The sequence below is a fragment of the Eimeria necatrix genome, genomic scaffold (assembly GCF_000499385.1).
Source record: "Eimeria necatrix Houghton genomic scaffold, Enh_scaff116, whole genome shotgun sequence".
NCBI lineage: Eukaryota > Apicomplexa > Conoidasida > Eucoccidiorida > Eimeriidae > Eimeria > Eimeria necatrix.
In genome coordinates this window covers 52,610-72,083 of record NW_013654863.1, presented here as the reverse complement: position 1 = coordinate 72,083, position 19,474 = coordinate 52,610, and the positions used below count along the sequence as shown (strand labels likewise).

Below are 19,474 nucleotides of genomic sequence, written 5' to 3'. Positions count from 1 at the left end.
CAGTGAGGCCCGCGTGGGGCGGCAGCGGGGCCTCTAGGCCTGCTGCTCCTGCTGCTGCAGCTGTTGCTGCTGCTGCTGCTGCTAATGTCTTTGGCCAATTTACTTAAAATATGGCGTTTTTCATCAAGCCGAAGTCGCTGTAAAGGCACATACAACAGAGAAGGGGGCCCCGGGCCCCCTGCTCTTTCGCCGTGGCCGACGCAGCTCGCGGCGGCGGCTGCAGAAGACTCTCAAGGAGAATAACTGCAACTATAGATTGTCATTCAAATGTTTTGCAATTTAGATAAATATAAAACAAAGAAAAGTCATAAATGATAAATGGCGGCAGTGAAAAGCTGAAATGCGCCTCCTGCTGCTGCTGATCCTGCCTGGTCTTTGCTGCCCTGCAACAAACACACAAGGCGCTCTGCTGGCCTCTGGGCGGCGTTTCACATTTCTTAGCAGCAGCAGCATGCTCAGCAGCAGCAGCAGCAGCAGCAGCAGAAAGAGCAACAGCAGCAGCGAGCAGCCAGCGTGGCTCTTTGGCACTCGGGCTGTGCGAGCTGCAGCAAACGAAGTGACTCTCTCAGCTCTTCCCGAAGGCTGCAGCACGGCAGCGGCAGCAGCACCAAGAGCAGCAACAGCACTAATAGCAGCAGCAACAGCAGCAGCAGCAGCACCAGTACCAGCAGCAACTGCAGCACTAGGAGCAAGCTCGCAGGGGCTGCGACAAGCAGCAGCAGCCACAGCAGCACCGACATCAGCAGCAGTGGCAAGCTCGCAAGGGCCTCCGAAGACTGCAGCAGCAGCAGCAACAGCAGCAGCAGCAGCAGCAGGGAGCAGTTTTGATGTGCTGGTCTTGACCTCCCCAGAGGCTGTGCGGCACTTTTTCCTTTGCTGCAGCGATGCCGGCGTAGCAGCAGCAGATGTGCTGCTGCAGCCGAAGCAGCAGCAGCAGGTGCTGGTTGCGGCTGTGGGCAACGCAACGGCAAGGGAGTTCAAAGAGCACTTCCGTGCTGCTGCTGCTGCTGCTGCTGCTGCTGCTGCTGCTGCTTCTCCAGCAAGGGTTTCTGGACGCAGCGACGAGCAACCCCAGCAGCAGCAGCAACAGCAGCAGCAGCAGCAGCACGGCGGAGATGCTGCTGTCCGTTTCCCGCGTCTCTTTGTTTCTACTGAGGCCTCTGGAGCTGCTCTTGCGGATCAGCTGGGTGCATTAGTTTCACAAGAAGCAGCAGCAGCAGCAGCAGCAACAACTGCGGCAGCAGCAGAAGCAGCAGCAGCTGCAGCAGAAGCAGCAGCAGCAACAGCAGAAAGGCTGTCTGCGTGCTGCAGTGACTGCGGCCGGCCGCTCTGTCGAGTGCTGTGGCCGTCTTCGGCCTTAGCAGAAAATCACTTCACCAGCTGCCAGGCCCACAGCAGCAGCAGCAGCAGCAGCAGCAGCAGCAGCAGCAGCAGCAGCCGTGCTGCTGGTCCTGTTTGCTGGCGGGTCACCAAGAGGGCCATATACACGACGGCCCACCGCAAGCTGCAGCAAACGACGCGGGCTGAGCTGCTGCGCCTCCTGAGCAGCAGACATCTCCCAAACTGCAGCAGCAGCAGCAACAGCAGCAGCAGCAGCAACAGCAGCAGCAGCAACAGCAGCAATGGGGGGAAACCCGGTGGCTGCGGCGTGGCGGTCATGTTCGGAAGCCCTTCAGCTGTGCGCGCATGGGCAGAGACCAACCGCCTCCCCCTTTGCTGCAGCAGCAGCAGCAGCAGCAGCAGCAGCAGCAGCAGCAGCAAAAACTGCAACTGCCTTGTGGCCGTCTGCATCGGGGAAACAACTGCTGCAGCAGCACGAGCAGCGGGTAGGATGTGAAGGTCGTGTCGTTACAGGGCCATAGCTCTAAACCCTAAACCCTAAACCCTAGGGCTGCAGACCCAAGCCCTTGAACTGTAAACCCTAAAACCCTAAACCCTAGACCTGTTAATTCCCCTTTTTGTGTTTTTGTCGCCTCAGGCTTCCCTCAAGTCATCTCACCGCAGCAGCCTGGACTTGCTGGCTGGCTGGAGTGTCTATACACTGCAGTGGGGGCGCCGCAGCAGCAGCACGGACAGCAGCAGCAGCAGCTGCAGCAGCAACAGCAGCAGCTGCAGCAGCAACAGCCGCAGCCGCACCCGCAGAAAAAACAGCAGCAGCAGAGTGCTGAAGCAAGTAATCCAAGGCCTCTGGTGATCATAACGCGCACAGAGGCCCAGACAGCAGAGCTGCTGCTGCTGCTGCAGCAGCAGCAGCAGCTGCAGCAGCAGCAGCAGCTGCTGCTACCCAAGCCTCCGGGGCCTAGGGACTTTGCTAAAACTGACCTGCTGCTGCACCCTTTTGCTGCTGGTGCCTTCGACGTGCTGCCGCTGCCCCTCATAATGACACAAGGAGACGGCGAGCAGCAGCAGCAGCAGCAGCGCCTTCTGCAGCAGCAGCTACAGGCAGCTGCGCGCAGGTCCTTGAACTCTAAACCCTAAACCCTAAACCCTAAACCCTGCATTTCAAAACCAATGAGGTAAAACATCCAAAGATTGACTTCAAACCCGAGGGTTTCAAACCACAAACCCTAAACCCTACGGGTCCCAAAGACGGTCCCCGTAGACACAAGCTTGGGCTCATGTTCGAGTTGCTGCTGCTGCTGCTGCTGCAGTTAGCAGCAGCAGCAGCAGCAAGGCAAATTCACGAATGGGTTTCTCTCTGCAAGAAGGCAGGAACTTCCTTTTCAACATCCTGAAGAGGAAATAAACAAGGCAAACGAACTTGCTGCTGGCGGCCTAAAGGCCTTGTCTGTGTCTTTTTCTAGCTGCTGCTGCTGCTCCAGCTGCAGCAGTAGCTGCTGCTGCTGCTCCAGCTGCAGCAGTAGCTGCTGCTGCTGCTGCTATGGGCCTCACCTTCAGCAGACGGTCAACTTCATGCAAACTGCTCAGCAGCTCTCCCGGGGAGCAGCTGCGGTGTACGTACACTGCAGACCGCTGCAGCCGCTGCAGCAGCGGGTCCAAAGCCCCGTGCAGGTCTTGGCCAATTATTTTCTGTAATTAATGAGACACAAACGGGGCACAAGCTGCAGCAGCAGCAGCAGCAATAGCTGCTGGAGCTTCTGGGGTAGCAGCAGCCAGAGCAGCAGTAGCAGCAGCAAGAGCAGCAAGAGCAGCAACAAGAGCAGCATCGGCAGCAGCAGAGCAGCAGCAGCAGAGCAGCAGCACGGCTTAGACGCACTGCTAAGGGCTTGTGAAGGATCAGGGGTCTCCTGCTGCAGCAGACACGCACCGGAGCAGCAGCAGCGCCGGAAACAATGCAGCAGCAGCTGCTGCTGGGTGCACTGAGCAGCAGCAGTCCGCTCGGTGCAGCAGCAGCGGCTGCGGCGAGGTGTACGTACAGCCGCAGCAGCAGCGGCTGCGGCGAGGTGTACGTACAGCCGCAGCAGCAGCAGCTGCGGCGAGGTGTACGTACAGCCCGCAGCAGCAGCAGCAGCGGCTGCGGCGAGGTGTACGTACAGCCCGCAGCCGCAGCCGCAGCAGCAGCAGCGGCTGCGGCGAGGTGTACGTACAGCTCGGCCTGCAGCAGCAGGCGCCGGGCGACGTCCAAAGGCTTTCCACTTTTGTCAATGTGGCAGTCGAGCGGCGGCCGCAGCAGCAAAAGAGAAAAGTTGAAAGCCCCGCAGCAGTAAAGGTACTTGACAGCTCGCGGGCAGTCGTGCATGCAAGCAGCAGCAGCGCAGCAGCGGCTCAGCGACAGCAGCAGCTCGCCGCTCCCTGCGCGCAGCGCTCCAAACCCTAAACCCTAAATTCGGGTTTGGGAACTCAGCCGCTCGCTGGGAAACGGCGCGGCCCAGCGCTAACCCTAAACCCTAAACCCTAAACCCTAAACCCTACGAAGTGAGACGCAGCCTCACGGATGGACAGACGGATCGGCTGCAGCACGTGCGCTGTTGGCAGCTCCGTGCTGCTGCTGCTGCTGCTTCCTGATCCCTCAGTGCTGCTGCTGTTGCTGCTGCTGCTGCTGCTGCTGCTGCTGCTGAAGGGCTGGGTGAAGTAGAGCCAGAACAGCAGGTAGACGAGCCCAGCCCGCTGCAGCAGAAGCTGCTCGTCCCGCGTGAGTTGCGCAGCAGCAGCAGCAGCAGCAGCAGCAGCAGCCAGCTCGCTGCTAGCTGCTTCAACAGCACTCATGCAATCTTGGTAAGCTTTTGCTGCTGGCAGCAACTCCTCTGTCTCTGTGTCAGTCTCCAGGCCCTGCCTCTCCGCCGTGGTAAACAACTCCTCTTCAAGCAGCAGTGCTGCGCGCCAAACCCTAAACCCTAAACCCTAAACCCTAAACCCTAAACCCTAAGGGCGGGCAGGCCTCCTTGCGTCTGCGTCGCCGCGCAGTCGCAAACCCTAAACCCTAGGCGAGGGGGGCTGGGGCTCAGCGTTTAGACTTCAACTGGTGGTTTGAACTTTCGAGTCTGGGTTTGGACCTAGGGTTTAGGGTTTAGGGTTTAGGGTTTAGGGTTTACTCTCCCAGACAGTGTTGAGAAAGGCAAACACGTCTTGAGGGTCTTCTAAGGGAATTGGCTTTGAAAGGCAGCAAGCTGCTCGCGAAACAGCAGCAGACACAAACAGCTCGAAAGTGCCCTCAGCAGGCAGCCGGCTTTGCTGCTGCTGCTGCTGCTGCTGCTGCTGCTCGCGCTGCTCATGCTGCTGCTGCTCGCGCTGCTGCTGCTCATGCTGCTGCTGCTGCTGGCCAGGACCTCGGGCTTGGGCTGCTGCTCCAGCTGCCGCATCAACGGGGACGTCCAATCCCCCTGAGGATGGCTGTTGGCCTAGAGAACTGCTGCTGCTGCTGCTGCTGCTGCTGCTGCTGCTGCTGATTTGCTGACAAACGAGCAGCATGAAGTGGCAGCAAATGTCCTTTATGTCCGCCTCTGTAAAGCCCCCTCGCCCCGGGTAGATAGTTGGCCTGTAGAGGCCCCTCCATACATCGCCACAGCGCAGCACTGCGCGCTGCTGCTGCTGCTGCTGCTGCTGCTGCGGAGCCTCGGCAGCAGCTTCTGATGCCGCTGCTGCTGCTGCGGGTGGCATGGCTGTGGTGCGAGTGGCCTCGGTATTGCTGCTGCTGCTGCGGCTTCTCTCACAAGCTACTGCGTTCCCGCTGCTGCATTTGGTTGCGCCTGCTGCTGCTGCTGCAGCTGCGGGATCTGGCGATGGCGCTCCATAGGCGCCGGACCGCCGAAGGTTCCCTCGAGGCCTATCGCTGGCTGCTGCGGCTGCTGCGAGCTGCGTTGCTGCTGCTGCTGATGGTGCTGTTGCTGCGGCTGGAGCAGCGCCTGCTGCTGCCCTCACAGCTGCTACTGCGGCAACAAAGCCCGCCAGAAAAAGCCCTTTTCCCTCGATTACTGCAGCTCTATAGGCGGAATGCCTATTTGCGAGTGGGCTGCAGCAGCAGTGGCTGCTGCTGCTGCTGACGGACAAGACCCCGGTCAGTGGGATAAAGAGGAAGGAGCGGGGCGGCAAACTTCCGCCCTTGAGTCTTTGTCTTCTGTTTAGAGACACAAAATTTATTTTAAATGGTCTCGAGGAAGAGAAGCTTGTTGGGACGACGTCCGGAGGAGTCTCAGCAGCAGAAGCTGCTGCTGGAGTAGCAGCAGCTGCTGCTGCTGCTGCTGCGCTATACGTCGTGGCTGGGGAGCGAGGCAAAAAGAAAGACCGAAGCTGGGATAAGTAACAACACAACTGCTGCTGCCACTTTGAGTCTCGTTAGTTTATACATTACCGCAGCAGCAAGAGAAGCAGCAACTCCAGCAGCCGCAGCGGCCTCTCACTCTTGCAGTCTACGCGGAACCGCTATATGAGAGTAATCGTCTTCTCCTCAAGTGCATGTGCACTCAAATAGAGCAGCAGCAGCAGGAAGAGCAGCACCAGATGCCAGTCACCCGGCGCTGCCTGCCTTGCCCGTCTACGGCAAAACAGCAGCGCAGCAGCAGCAGCAGCTACGCCTCTTCCTGCTGCGTTCTACACCGTTTTGCTGCTGCTGCTGAGTGACGCAGAATCCCCTGGGTAGCCGCCCTGCTTCCAGTGGCTCGGGCCCTCGAGACGAGACACGCCGTCAGCAGCAGCAGCAGCAGCACTCGCGGCAGCAGCAGCAGCCGCTGCAGCACTAGTGACTGCTGCGCGTGAGGCCCCGGGGCAGGGAGCCTGCGCACTTGGCGCGTTTCGTGCTGCGCATTGCTGCAGAGCAGCAGCAGCAGCAGCAGCAGCAGGCCCACAGGCAAATCCAGCAGCAAAAACAGCAGCCAGGACAGGTGCAGCAGCAACAGGGACAGCAGCAGCAGCAGCGACACCAGACGGTGCTATACCGTGTCTTTTATCTCTTTTATACAGCCTCCGCAAAGGTCTTTCTCTCATCAAGAGCCCCACCCGCAGGCGGGAGAGTTCTGCTATTGCTGCTGCTGCTGCTGCTGCTGCTGCTGCTGGTCCAGCCACAGTCAGGGATGACCGCAGCAGTTCCAGAAGCAAGCTCAGCTATCATGTTACACAGTTCAGCAGCACTAGCAGCACAAATGGTGTCTGTAGCGCAGAAGTAGCGGCGTCGACAGCAGCAGCAGCAGCAGCAGCAGCAGCAAAAGCAGCAGCAGCAGCAGCACAGGCAACCTCCAACGTTGCTTTTTTTTGATGTAGATAAGCATTCTTGTTCGGGGAGGATGAGCTCTGCCTGACTGACTCTGCGTGCAAGACGAAGCCAATGCCCTACAGAGCGGCTCAGCAGCAGCAGCAGCAGCAGAAGCAGCAGCAGCAGCAGCAGCGCTTCTTAAGTTGCAATGGGGAACGACAGTCTAACCCCTAAAAGTGCTGATTCTCGGCTGCACGAGCTGCAGCAACAGCCGCAGCAACTGCAGCAGCAGCCGCAGCAACTGCAGCAGCAGCAGATTCCACAGAGGCAGGATGAGCCGCACCAGACGGAGCAGCAGCAGCTGAACGCGCCGCCTGAGCAGCAGCAGCAGCAGCAGCAGCAGCTCCAGACAGATGAGACTGAGGGCGGCATCAGCTCCCAGCCACTTTCGAAAGGCTTGCGGCTTCAGAAGCAGCAAAAGGAAGTTGACTCAGCAGCAGCAGCAGCAGCAGCAGCAGCAGCAGCAGCTGGGGATACCGTTTTTTGTGGCCTTGGATCTAACGCCGTATCTCTTGCGCGAAGCAGCAGCGCTGATGAGGCAGCCGCTGCTGCAGTGCGTGCAGCTGCAGTAGCAGCAGCAGCAGCTGCTGCTGCTGAGGCGGCTGCAGCAGCGGCTGCGGAAGCAGCAGCAGCAACCGCTGCAGGCATCCAGCAGCGGCCTCCCGCAGCTGTCCATGCAGCAAATAATCCAAGTGGCACCGGCAATAGCAGCAGCAGCAGCAGCAGCAGCAGTAGCAGCAGCAGCAGCAGCAGCAACAGTCATGGAGCAACGAAAACGATCTCCCCCTTGAGGTCTCCGGATGATTTACAGCGGAGCTCCTCACCTGCTGCTGCTGCTGCTGCTCTTGGGACTGTTCCTGCTTGGGGGCAAGTTTCGCCTAACAGCAACAGCAGCAGCAGCAGCAGCAGCAGCAGCATGCAGGCCACCGACAGCGGTTGCAGCAGATCCACGAATTCATCTAGGCGTGTATCGCCTGTGGCTGGCCTCTGCTTGGAGTCTGGTGGCGCTTTGTTGCCAACAGAATCAGCAGCTGCTGCACTTCCTGCTGCTGCTGCTGCTGCTGCTGCTGCTGCTGCCGTTGTCCCAGCTGTGCTGCAGCAGCAGCAGCACGACGTTGGCTCCACCTTGCCGGTGGGACAGTTGGTTACTGAGGTCTCGTTACCGGGCGGGATCTCGTGCCCTGCCCTGCAGCAGACGCAGCTGCAGCAGCAGCAGCAGCAATTGCTGCAGCAGCAAGAGCTTTTGCTTCGGCTGCCGGAAGGAGAAGCAGTCAGCCTTGAGTTGTGTGAAGGCAGCATGCCGCAGCAGATGCAGCTTTGCCTTGCTGCTGGCGACGTTTGCGCATTTGTCGAAGGGCCGCCGCAGCAGCAGCAGCCACAGCAGCAGCAACAGCAGCAGCAGCAGCCCGCCTTTGCAAAAGAGGCACAGTTTGGTGGCCTAGAAGTTGAACAGCAACAGGCTCAGAGCCTGCAGCAACTGGAGCAGCAGCAGGAGCTGCCGCTCCCGCTGCAGCTCAGCGAGCCACGAAGCAACGAGGACTGCGTGGATGACGAGAGTATCGACCCTGACAGCAGCAGCAGCAGCAGCAGCAACAACTGCAGCAGCAACAACGGCTGCGGAAGCGATGAGGACGCAAGTATGAGCGTCGATGCAGAGGAAGGAGTAGCTGCTTCAGTGCAGCAGCTGCCTGCCCTCGCAGCAGCAGCATTCGCGAGTGTTTCAGGGCCGCAGCAACAGCAGCAGCAGCTGCAACATTTGGAGCAGGAGCGGCTGCTGCTGCTGCAGGAAAGCCGATACTTGCAACACGAGCATGCAGAGCCCTACGGCACTGTAGTATCTCTTCATGAGAGCAGCAGTGCCGGCAGCACAGCCTTTGATGAGCAGCAGCAGCAGCGGCAGCAGGAGCAGCACTTGCAGCAAGGTCTCGCGCTGCAGCAGCAGCAGGAAGAATTCTTAAGGGAAGCGGAAGCTGCAGCGAAACAGCCGCTTGCCTTCGAGTGTATGGACACCGATTGCGACCCGTCGCAGGTCCCTCCGACTAGCTCGCAGCAGCTGCAGCAAGAGCAGCAGCACGCAGAGCAGCAGCAGCAGCAGCAGCAGCTGCAGCAAGAGCCACAAGAGAGCAGCATGGCTGGAGACGCCGGCAACAGCTCGGACGCGAGAACAGTGGGTCCCTTTTTATGCGGCATCTGCATTGAATGCATCATGCTGCTGCTGTTTTGATTGCTCCTGCTGCTGCTGCTGCTGTGTCTGCTGCTAGTGTCACTGCGGCTGTTGCTGGTGCAGCTACTGTTCCCCCTACTGCTTCTTCAAGTGTTCTTTCTGCCGCTGCTGCCGCTGCTGTCACTGTTCTCTCTTCTGCTGCTCTTGCTGTTGTTTCTGCCGCTGCTGCTGCTCCTGCTCACGGTGCTGCTGCTGCTGCTGCTGCTGGCGCTGCAGCAGGCTGCGGAGGAGGCTGAGGTCGAGGAGCTGCTGCAGTACTACGGGGCCCCCAGGCCCTCGGACGCTCGTTACCAGCACCTGACTGCTTTGATTTACCTTCACTTCTTGAGTGCGGCATTTTCATTTTTTTTCATTTTTGAAGTTTTGTTTAATTTCTCTTTGTTGATTCATTTTAGGGTTTTTTCCAGGTTTCAATTTGGGGTTTAGCCGGGGTTTCAGCTGCTGCTGCTAGTGTCTGCATGCATGTGTGAAGATTGAAACAAATACGTATTAAATGTACATAAACCATATATTTATTTATATATTTATTTATTTGCAGATGCCTATGTGCATGTCTCTTTATATATATATATATATATATATATATATATATATATATATATATATATATATATATATATATATATATATATGTATACATGTCTTCACATTTGGATGCACATATGTATGCATTTAACATGTTTATTAACGGATGCAAATGTTAAGGGTTTTACATATTTCATACAGAGACACATATGTACACCCCTTTATATGTATACGTTTATATGTGGGTGCGTATATACATGCATTACATGTATATATAATCTATATATTATATACACACATATATATATATATGTATATATAATATGTACATGTATATACATTATTTATAATACATTATTTATGTATATATCTGTCTACATACGGTTACATATCTACATGTACTTACATTTTAGTATAAAGAATGTATGCATCTGCACATGTTTCTGTGTATACACAAACCTATATGTATATATATTTAAATATATATTGTACACAATTCTAAATCCTTGTATACACAGATAGATATATGAAGGCAGCCAGAAAAGCCCAGATAGATCCTTGTCTTTTAGGCCCTTACAAACATGTACCTTTTTGACGCAGCTGATAAGACTGCAGCGAGTGTTTGACTTCGCAGCGCGTAAGTGTACGAGTCCTCACAAGCGCTGCTGCTGCTGCTGCTGCCGCTGCTGCTGCTGCTGCTTCTGCTGCTGTGCGCTGCAGACTATGTGGACCGTGGGTTCTGTGGGGAGGCTTCGTGCAGCGACTTGAGCCCCGACTGCCCCTTCGTATTTGATTTGGGGGACGCGAGGCGCAGCAGCTACGGCACTGCATCTCTCTTTGATTTGTTCACTGCGCTGCTGCAGCGGTACGGAGCTGCTGCAGTTGAGGCTGTCTTTGCCTTGGTGGCAGTGCCAGTGAGGTTTACGCATTACATACAGTGCCACGTGCTTGGAGCCAAGCAGCAGCAGCAGCAGCAGCGGCGACAGCAGCAGCAGAAGGGGCAGTGCGGCTGCAGGTGCTCAGGCGGCTGTTACGGCCGCCGCAGCAGCAGCAGCAGCAGCAGCAGCAGCAGCAAGCAGGGAACGCAGCAGGCACAGATATGCACAGGAGTTGTCCCCTGCTGCTGCAACGTCACCTTCCTTGCCCCACACCCTCCTGCAGCAGCAACTTGTGGCTGCTTGGGGGACCTGCCTCCCGCCTTTCCAGAGTCTTTGCGGCGTCTGCTGCCGCCTCGCCGCGACTCTGCAGCAGCTGCAGATGACGAGGACAGCCCGACAGCAGCTGCGCAGGGCTGCTGCGGAGAGGCAGACGAGCTGCAGCAGCAGCAGCAGCTGCAGCAGCAGGCGCTTCACTCGTCTGCGACGAGCACATGCGACAGCAGCAGCTGCAGCCGCCGCTGTAGCAACAGCAGCACCGCGTGCTGCTGCGCCAGCAGCGCTGGAAGGTCGCGCCTTCGAGACAAGGGGAGTCTGACAGAAAACGTGAGCAGCAGCAGCGACTGCTGCTGCTGCAGCACGAGCTGCTGCTGCTGCTGCAACAGCCGCTGCAGCAGCCCCGTGCTGTTCACGGCCCGGGACGTGGCGCGGCGCTCCTACACCGTGTACGACTTCTTGATCTCTTGCCTCGGAGATGGTTTTGCTGCTTTCTTTCCTGCGGACTGTCCCCTCGCATGCATGCGTTTGTCTACAGCCAGCGACGCCACCTTCAGGTCGCGGGGCCCCGGGGGGGCCCCCACAGACGCCTGCCTCTTTTTTCGGTCTTTTCTGGATAGGTTTGCTGGAGTTGCTGCTGCAGCGCTGCTGCAGGGGCTTCACCCGGCCACCTGCAGCAGAGGCAGCAACCCCTATCACATCACTAAGCTGCTGGAGCTGCTGCTTTTCTGCACCAACGGGTCCATAGAAACTCTGCCCTCACACGTAGTTGTGGCGCACCCGGGAGACACTGGCGGCGGCGCTGCTAGTACCAGCAGCAGCAGCAGCAGCAACAGCAGCAGCGGCAACGGGAGCAGCACAAGCAGCCTGGGACAGCCGCAGCAGCCTGAAGAGGAGAGGGAAACTTTCCTGCCGGCGGTGTCGAAGGACAACGAAACCACAGCAGCAGGTGCTGCTGCTCTGACGGGGTCGCCAGTAGCGGCAGAATCAGCAGCAGCAGAGCCTGGCAGCAGCAACTTGTACGCCTGCAGCGCTATATCTCTTTCAGAGGTTCTGCGGCACTTGCTGCTGTCTCTGTCCTTCCCCTCCTCTCAGGAGCTGCTGCTGCGCATCACCGGCAGCAACAGCGCATGCGTGGGGCCTATCGGGGCACCCGTGCTGCAGGCGCTGCTAGAAGGCTGCAGCTGGAGGGCCTTTGTTGCTGCGCTCTTGCGGCAGCGGCACTTCGACAGGCGCGGCAGTTTGCTGCTGCAGCTAGTCAGTGAAGGGGGAGGAGCCAAATGCGCTTGCAGCAGCAACGCCAACAGCAGCTGCTGCTGCTGCTGCAGCAGCTGCACTGGACATCCGCAGCAACAAGATCTGCAGCGGCACCAACGGTGCTCGCATATGAACAGAGGCAGCAGCGTTCAGCGACGCTCTTCTGCTGCAGCTCAGTTACAGAATGCTGTTGCTCGCTCCCGCCGGGCCCGCAGACAGCAGGGGGAGCAGCCGTTTTGCTGCAGCAGCAGCAGCAGCAGCGGGGAGAGCAGCTGTGTGCAGTACGCACCAGCTGCCTTCTCTGACCCTGCCACCAGCAGCATGAAGCACCTCCGCAGCAGCCTGATGGCGCCGCTCACGAGCTGCTGTTCTTGTAGATGGGGCACCCCTGGCTCTCGGTGGCTGATCCGTGCTGCTGTCAGCAGCAAGGCGGAGCGCCTGCTGCTGCGGCGTGAGCTGCACCAGCAGCAGCGGCAGCAGAAGCGGAAGCAGCAGCACGGCGAAGGCCACCAGCAGCAGCAGCAAATGCGGAGCCTGCATGCGACTTCTGGCGGGAGCCTTTCGGGCTGGAGAACAAAGGCAGCCCGCAGCAGCTGCGGCGGCGGCAGGGGAAGCAGACGCAGGCCATCATCTGCTGCTAAGTAAGTAAACAGACAGAAACAGAAAGAAACAAAATCAAAGGGGCAGCAGCAGCAGCACAGACAGTAGAAACGAAGAACTGCATATGTAGCCGCATAGAGGGGCAGGTGCTGTGGAGCAGCAGCAGCCAGTATCCCAGCTAGGTATTAGGGGAGAAGTGCAGCATTTGCTGCAGAAACACAAGTGCAAACGCAGCAGATTTAAACACATCTGTGTCTTTTGCTTCACAATTGTCGCAACTTGCTGCTGACCTTTTGTGTCATCTGCTGCGGCGCGCAGCAGCAGCTCGGTTTCGCCGTCGTCGCGGCGACGCCTATTCAGCGGCCATTCTGCGGAGGCGCCCCATCAGGCGCAGCAGCAGCAGCAACTGCTGCAGCAGCAGCTGTGCCCATCTCCTGCCAGTGAGCTGCTGCACAATACTCTGCAGCTTCCTCGTAGGGGAGTCAGCAGCGGCAGCGGCCCCTCCGTTTGTGCTGCTGCTCCTGCAGCGGCTGCAAGCCGTGCTGGCTCAAGCCCCCCGGAAGCGCGCACCCAGGAGGCTGACCGCAGGCAACAGAACAGCAGCAGCAGCAGACAACACATGCAGCACCAACAGCAGCAGCAAGTACAATCACAGCAGCACCGAATATCTCGGGCGCATGCAGAGGTGCGACGGCAGCGGCGGCAGCAGCAGCGGCTGGCGGAATACCGGCACCGGTTTCCCCATTTAGTTTATTCAGATACAGAAGCAGCAACAACAGTCCCGCTTCATTCTTGCCCAGCAACAGCAGCAGCAACTGAGACAAGCGCAGCAGCTAGCAGCGGGTCTGCATTGGGAGCAAGCGCAGCAGCAGGAGATGCTGGATCGTGGGGCTGGGGCGTCGTAGGGCCCCCCCCTGGGGGCCCATTATACCCACTGCACTTCCACTTGTGGGCCCTCCACGTGAAGCGGCGGTATCAGCAGCAGCAGCAGAAAGCTGCTCTTGCTGCAGCTGCCGCTGCTGCAAGGAGGCGCAGCTCAGCCTGGGCTTCTCCTCTTAGCTGCGCTGCACCACTGTTTCCCCAGCAGCGTAGCAGGTGGCAGGTGCAGCACGGGACTGTTGCTGCAGCAGCTGCCGCTGCGGAGGCGCGAGAGGAAGTAGAGTGGGGCCCCAGCTCTGCAAAACGGCCCCTCCCGTGCAGTGGTAGCTTGGAAGGGGAGGAGATCCTCCTGTGTGTGTCTGCTGCTCCTCCTGCAGCGGCAGACAGCGCGGCCGCAGCTGGAGAGAGCAGTGCTGCTGCGCCTCCAGCTGATGACAGCAGCAGCAGCCGGCGCAGCAGCAGCAACGGCAACATCACCAGCAGAGTGCAGCGCGAACAGTGGACTGTCACCGCCCTACACAGCTCTGAAGGCTCCCAGTCATCATTCCTTGAACAGAGTGCAGCTGCAGCAGCCGCAGCAAGCGCGTCGGCTGCTGCTGCTGGCGTTGATGCGCCGCTTCACAGCGAGCCGGCAGCAGCTGCTGCAGCAGCTGCTGCCCATTCTCAGTTGGAGGGCATGGAAGAAGAGAGGGAGGGGAGCCGTTCTTCTTGCTTGTCGAGTGTCTACACCACTGAGGCCTCTTCAGATGCCTCTCCTGTCTGCGGATCTCCCGATATATCTTTGCCTTGTGCTTCTCCGCTGCCGTTTCAAAGTCAGGGAGGCGATCCTGCTACTGCTGCTGGCGCTTCTGCCAGCTGGAGGCGAGGCACCAACTCGCACACGGCGACCAGCAGCAGCACCAGCAGCCGTGCACAGGTTTCGCTGTTCCCGCCTGCATCCGTGGTGCCGCTGTCTGTGCTGCGGGAGGCAGCACTGCCCTTAGCAGCAGCTCACCCCAGCAACTTCTTGAGCCTAGATGAACACGTGCCTTTCTTTGTTAGGCTGCTGGAGGGCGCCTACAAACATCCTGCATGCAGACCCCCAGGATGCACAGGCCTAAACGTGCCTCGCCCGGGAGTTAGCGAAGCGGAGTTTCAGGTATGTCAGTTGCTGCTGCTGCTGCTCCTGCGAAAAGGTCTCGCTTCCCATTCTCAATGGCTGCTGGGCTGCGGCTAATTGCAAGTGCAGTTGCTGTGGGTTTGCATGCGCAGCTCTGGATGCAGCAGAAGCTGCAAGAGGGAACGACAGACATGGCGGAGGTTTACGGCGACCCCACAATGGAAATGTCTGCGCACAAGGTGCTGCTGGAGGAGACTTTCATCAAGTCCGGATTCATTTCAGGAGTCGTGCAGGTACAGTGTTGGGCTATCTAGGTAGCCAAGTCACCGAATTTGTGGAATAGAAGCGTCATAAGTCTCCGCGTAGGTAGCTAGCTGGCTAGCTAGATAGCTCCCTAGCTAGCTAGCTAGGTAGCTCGTTAGTTAACATCGGTGCGGCCTAGCGAATGACACTCGGCAGTTCAGTCGCCAGCCTTTAGCGAGCTAGGGTTGCTGCAGGCGCCGTATGCATCGCTGCAGAGCAGGTGGTACCTGCATGCAAAGTCAAACAGCAGCAGCAACAGCACCCGCTGCAGCAGCTCACCTGCGCAGCTCACCTGCGCAGCTCACCCGTTTCTTTCTTTTTCATTGCGTCGCCCTTAGTGCCTCGTCACTGTGTACGCACAAGTTCGACGTTTGCACGTGGAATTTGTTGCTATTCTGCTCTGCTGCTGCTGCTGCTCAGAGCCTCATAAGAAAGAGAAGCCGCCGAGCCTGTCTGCAGCTGCTGGCGGCCATTGGCGCCCACGCGCAGCCCTTTCGTTGTCTTGCTGTTTTCCATGCTGAGGTGGAGGCACAGTTGCTGCAGACCCCACTCGCCCTTGTCTCCGCACTTCTATGTTGTATTCCCAAGTGCGCAGGGTTTGCTGCTGCTGCTGCTGCTACTGCTGCTGCTGTGGGCGAGCCTCCAGCATTGACTGTAGCTGTACAGACTGCTTGGCTACACTCTTTTCTGGGGCCCAGTTCCTCCATGAAGTGCTGCAGCTGCTGCAGGCTCTACCGTTGTGACTTACTGTGCTACTGCTGCTGCTGCTCCCAGTGCGCTGGGAGGTAGCGACTTGTATCATCACTCCGTTACTTCTTCCACTTGCACAAAAATGCACAAATTCGTGTCCTTTTAGGACGCGCATTTGTGCAGGCGTTGAAGCATGCGCATATGTGCAATTGCGTTTGTCTTCAGGGGGCCATTAGGCCGCCTGGGTGTGTCCTTCATTGCGGCCATCGATGCGCTGCAGCAGTTAGTGGGTGTGGTGCCTGCGCTGCTTGAGCACTTGACTGTGTCACACTGGCAAGGGCTACTGGAGCTGTTCATCACGCGCAGATCGCACCATATATTTGCCTCCAAGCTTTTGTGCATACTCAGAAGGGTGCGCTGCTGTTGCTGCTGCCGCTGCTACTGCTGCTGCTAGCGCTGTCGGTGCAAAGGGAAGAAGGGCTTCAGTGAGGAGGTGCAGCATGCTTGCGAATGTTTGTTGCATTCGGAACACCTGCCTGTATGGTTTCATTCGTGCATGCACGCTGGCGCACTGAGCTGTGTAGACGGCAGAAACGCGCCCATGCATGCTTCGATACAAAGAAGCAAGCCCCACTGCTGCCATGCATGCATACATCGGCACAAAAAAAGGATATAAAGATGCGCGCATGCGCACATTTTTGCATGCGTACAGGCTCTGGACTTGGGGTCTGAGGAGATGCACCGCCGGCTATTTGCAGACTGTCGCTTGCTGGACCGTTTGGACCACGCAGTGTCTCAGTACCGCCAGAGTCACAGCCAGGCGAAGAGGCAGCCAGGTGAGAGTCAATCAAACGGGGGAGCAGAGCAGCATTCACAATAAATAACAGACAAGCTCCAGGTTGGTGGCATAGGTGTCAGACAGAGAAAAGGATGACTTAAGTGCAGGCAGTGGGCAAGTAACAGGCTCTGAGTTACAGTTTCAGGGCTCACTTCGTCGCCGTTACAATTGCGCCTCATGCGGTGCTGCACCCCTGCCTGTTTATCCCTGCAGCTGACGGCCTGGGGCCCATTGTGGATCTTTTGATACACATGAGCATACATGTGCAGCTTGATGGTGTTGTGCCGGCTCTTTGCCCCTCTTCTCCTTCCTCTGGGATGAACACCCCTCGGTTGGGGCCCTGCACCCCGCGTAGCAGTAGCCAGCAGCAGCAGCAGCAGCATACGCTAGCTTTGAAACTCTTCTCCCCAAGGAGTGGCGGATTCGATGCTGCCAACCCAGCAGCAACGGCAGCAACAGCAACTGGTGCTGCTGCAAGTCCTGTAACCGTCACAGCAGCAGTTTCGACGGTGTCCCCAGCGGCGTTGCTGCACTCTTTGCTCCCAGTAATTCCCATCCTTCCTCCAGCAGCATCATCAGCCCCAGCTGCAACAGCAGCAGCACCCGCTGTTCCGGCTGCTGCTGCTCCAGAGATGGCACCCACTGAAGGAGGCATGCATGCTGCAGACACAGTAGTGGACTTGCCCAAGGTCTCCTTGCCCCTCACTCCACTTGTGCGCCTTGTTGCGGAGGACGAACAGCAGCCGCAGCTGCAGCAGCAACAGGAAAGACGCGAAAGTCTTGATGGAATGGCACGACAAGCATCCAGGACCTCCGCCAACCCACATACAGCAGCAGGTGAGCTGCAGGTGGCAGCATGCATGAGGCCGGGTGGGGACAACCCCAGCAACAGCTGCAGCACGGAAACTTCTGCCTCGCAGCAGCAACAGCAGCTGCCACAGCGGCAACAACACGAACCTGCAGCGGAGAGCTCCTCTGATGGGGCCTTGGCTTTGTGCCGCGCCGGAGGAGGCGTCTCGCTTGAGAATCGCCACCAGGCACTGAACAGCGCCAGCAGCAGCAGCAGCAGCGGCAGCATCAGCAGGAGCTCTGCTGCTTCACAACCTCTAACGCCGCGGCCCCAATCGCCTGCAGTACGATCGCCAGTGCAAGCAGGAACACCGTCTCCAGCAGCAGCATATGATACTTCTGCAGAGGGTCATGTGGCGGCTGTCGTCCACTTTAGAGGGCCTGAAGGGGTGCAACCGATGGAGATTGATTTTGACCACTTCTCCCCCCCCGTGTCACCGACGGCTGCCACCACCACGCAAAACATGCAGGCAGCTGGAGAGGTAAGCAGTAACAACTGCACGCTACTTGCGGTGCTGTACATCTTTACACATTAGCAATTAGTTCTTTTTTTGGATCTGCTGCAGCAAACTTCTGAGGCTTTCGTCGTCACCCCGCCGACCCCCCAGCCGCTGGTTACTGAGGAGGGGTCAACGCAGCCCTGCAGCAGCAGCAGCAGTAGCAGTCCACGCCGACTGTCTCCTCCCCAGCCAGCATCAGCAGCGTCTGCAGCAGAGCAGCCACTTTCCGTAGCAGCAGCCACGGCAGCAGCATCCTCCGCAGCAGCAGCATCAGCAGAAGAAGCTGAAAGCGTGCAACTGTCTCCCGTCAGCTACACGGACAGCAGCTGCAGCGACGGCAACAGCAGCGATGGCAGCAGCAGTGATACCATCAGCAGCAGCAGCGATAGCAGCAGCGAAAAAGACAGCGCGAGGCGCTGCCTCGATGTGCCGGGGAGCCACCAGGGGGCACCGATGACTTACGTGACTCAGTTTTTGTTGCAGTCTCGCAAATGGCAAAAGTTGCAGCGTTTTATATCGTGAGCTCATTGTTTATTTCGTTGTCTGTTTCTCTTGCCCTCATGAAAATACCCAATGCATCTTCACCTCCACTGTGCAATATTTCTGGTATTAACACTATTTATTCTGCACAGATCTTGTCTTTGTTGGTACCATTTGCCAACTTTGTGTGTGCATGTTTCTTCACTGCCGTTGGTGGCATCTGGTATGTAGAGCGGTGCACAGGCTTCCCCTGATATATAACCGCCTTACCAAGCGCTGCGTGGTTGCCTCGTGAATGCTGTTTGTGCTGCTGCTGTTGCTGCTACAGGAAGCAGCGGAGGGGACCCTTCTTGGATCTGACAGACCCAAACAACTTCATGCCAGTGGACGAGGCTAGGCGGGTAAAGGAAGAAAGAAAAAGGCAAGAGAAACTGCAACATCAGAGAGAGGTATGGCCATAGGTAAAAGTAGCAGTAGCAGCAGCAGCAGCAGCAGCAATACCAACAGCAGCAGCAGCGACAAGTTGCACTCGGGTGATGACTGTAGCCGGGAACTACTGAGGTTGTGCTTTGCATGTCCCAAGTCGACCCTCGTATAGATGTGTTTTCCGTTCGGTTCTGTCTTTTCTGGAATTTTCCATGGATTGTGCTTTTCTCTGGTGTTACAGGGCAAGCATCGGAAGAGCAAATCTGAGAAAAAAGTAGGTTGGAACAGGGTAGTCACTAGCCATCCCCTGCCGTTATATGCATGCAGTCAAGCCCTAGCCAGTGTGCTCTGTGGCGTGGGTTCATGTGGGGTTTTTTTTCAGCGCAAGAAAGAGGGCAGCCACCACTCGTCCCATGGGCACACACCCCGTGTGGTGTTGCCGCCTGAGCAACTTGGGGAGGCCGACGAGGGTCCTCAGTTTAGGCAGGCAGAAGCAAGCCTTTTTAATACACAGCCGCTAGGGGATGGAAATCCAGGAGACATGCAGCAGCTGCGGCAGCTGCAGCAGCAGCAGCAGCCATGGAGGTCGTAGCCCATAGGCAAGTGCGGTTCTGCCTGTTTCTATTTTATTTAGGTGACCGGCGACGTGTTTTTAGACCTTACCATTATTGTGATGGCTAGAACTATTATCATTATCACTAGTTCCTCTGGCATTCTTATGTGCTCTTGGGGCCCTTAACAGTCCTTAGGTACCAAGGACGCATTCATTCTCCTCTGGCCTGGCCAGTGGAGACTCAGGTAAAACAATTGGCAGCTACAGCTGAGGCCGTAGCTACCTGTAGCAGCTGCTGTAGTAGTTGCTGCTGCTGCAGCAGATGCTACACTTTATTGCCGCTGCGGTGCAGCAGTAGGGCAGCTATGCGCGTAGTAAGGAGTCACATTGAGACCGGCTGCAGCAGCCGCTGCGGCTGCCACTGCAGCAGCAACGGCAGCCCTGCCTACTTGTG

The 19,474-nt window shown here is 57.7% G+C and overlaps 3 protein-coding genes across 3 annotated transcripts; 2 read left to right on the top strand and 1 right to left on the bottom strand.

Moving 5' to 3' along the window:
* Positions 1-340: 340 nt before the first annotated feature.
* ENH_00005880 (hypothetical protein, conserved) lies at positions 341-2,735 on the top strand (the record flags this gene model as incomplete). Its single annotated transcript, XM_013584042.1, has 3 exons — positions 341-1,826; positions 1,979-2,456; positions 2,603-2,735. The coding sequence occupies 3 exons, from the start codon at positions 341-343 to the stop codon at positions 2,733-2,735; spliced, it is 2,097 nt and encodes a 698-aa protein (XP_013439496.1).
* On the bottom strand, positions 2,681-5,058 carry ENH_00005870 (hypothetical protein, conserved; the record flags this gene model as incomplete). Its single annotated transcript, XM_013584041.1, has 6 exons — positions 2,681-2,731; positions 2,893-3,030; positions 3,218-3,251; positions 3,549-3,753; positions 3,894-4,274; positions 4,494-5,058. The coding sequence occupies 6 exons, from the start codon at positions 5,056-5,058 to the stop codon at positions 2,681-2,683; spliced, it is 1,374 nt and encodes a 457-aa protein (XP_013439495.1).
* A 1,736-nt stretch (positions 5,059-6,794) lies between these two features.
* On the top strand, positions 6,795-19,059 carry ENH_00005860 (RNA-binding protein, putative; the record flags this gene model as incomplete). The annotated part of the gene is made up of 13 exons (XM_013584040.1): positions 6,795-8,813; positions 9,087-9,198; positions 10,116-12,444; positions 12,722-14,420; positions 14,534-14,674; positions 15,105-15,271; positions 15,600-15,786; positions 16,087-16,210; positions 16,426-17,543; positions 17,628-18,079; positions 18,370-18,490; positions 18,709-18,741; positions 18,850-19,059. The coding sequence occupies 13 exons, from the start codon at positions 6,795-6,797 to the stop codon at positions 19,057-19,059; spliced, it is 8,712 nt and encodes a 2,903-aa protein (XP_013439494.1).
* Positions 19,060-19,474: the final 415 nt, after the last annotated feature.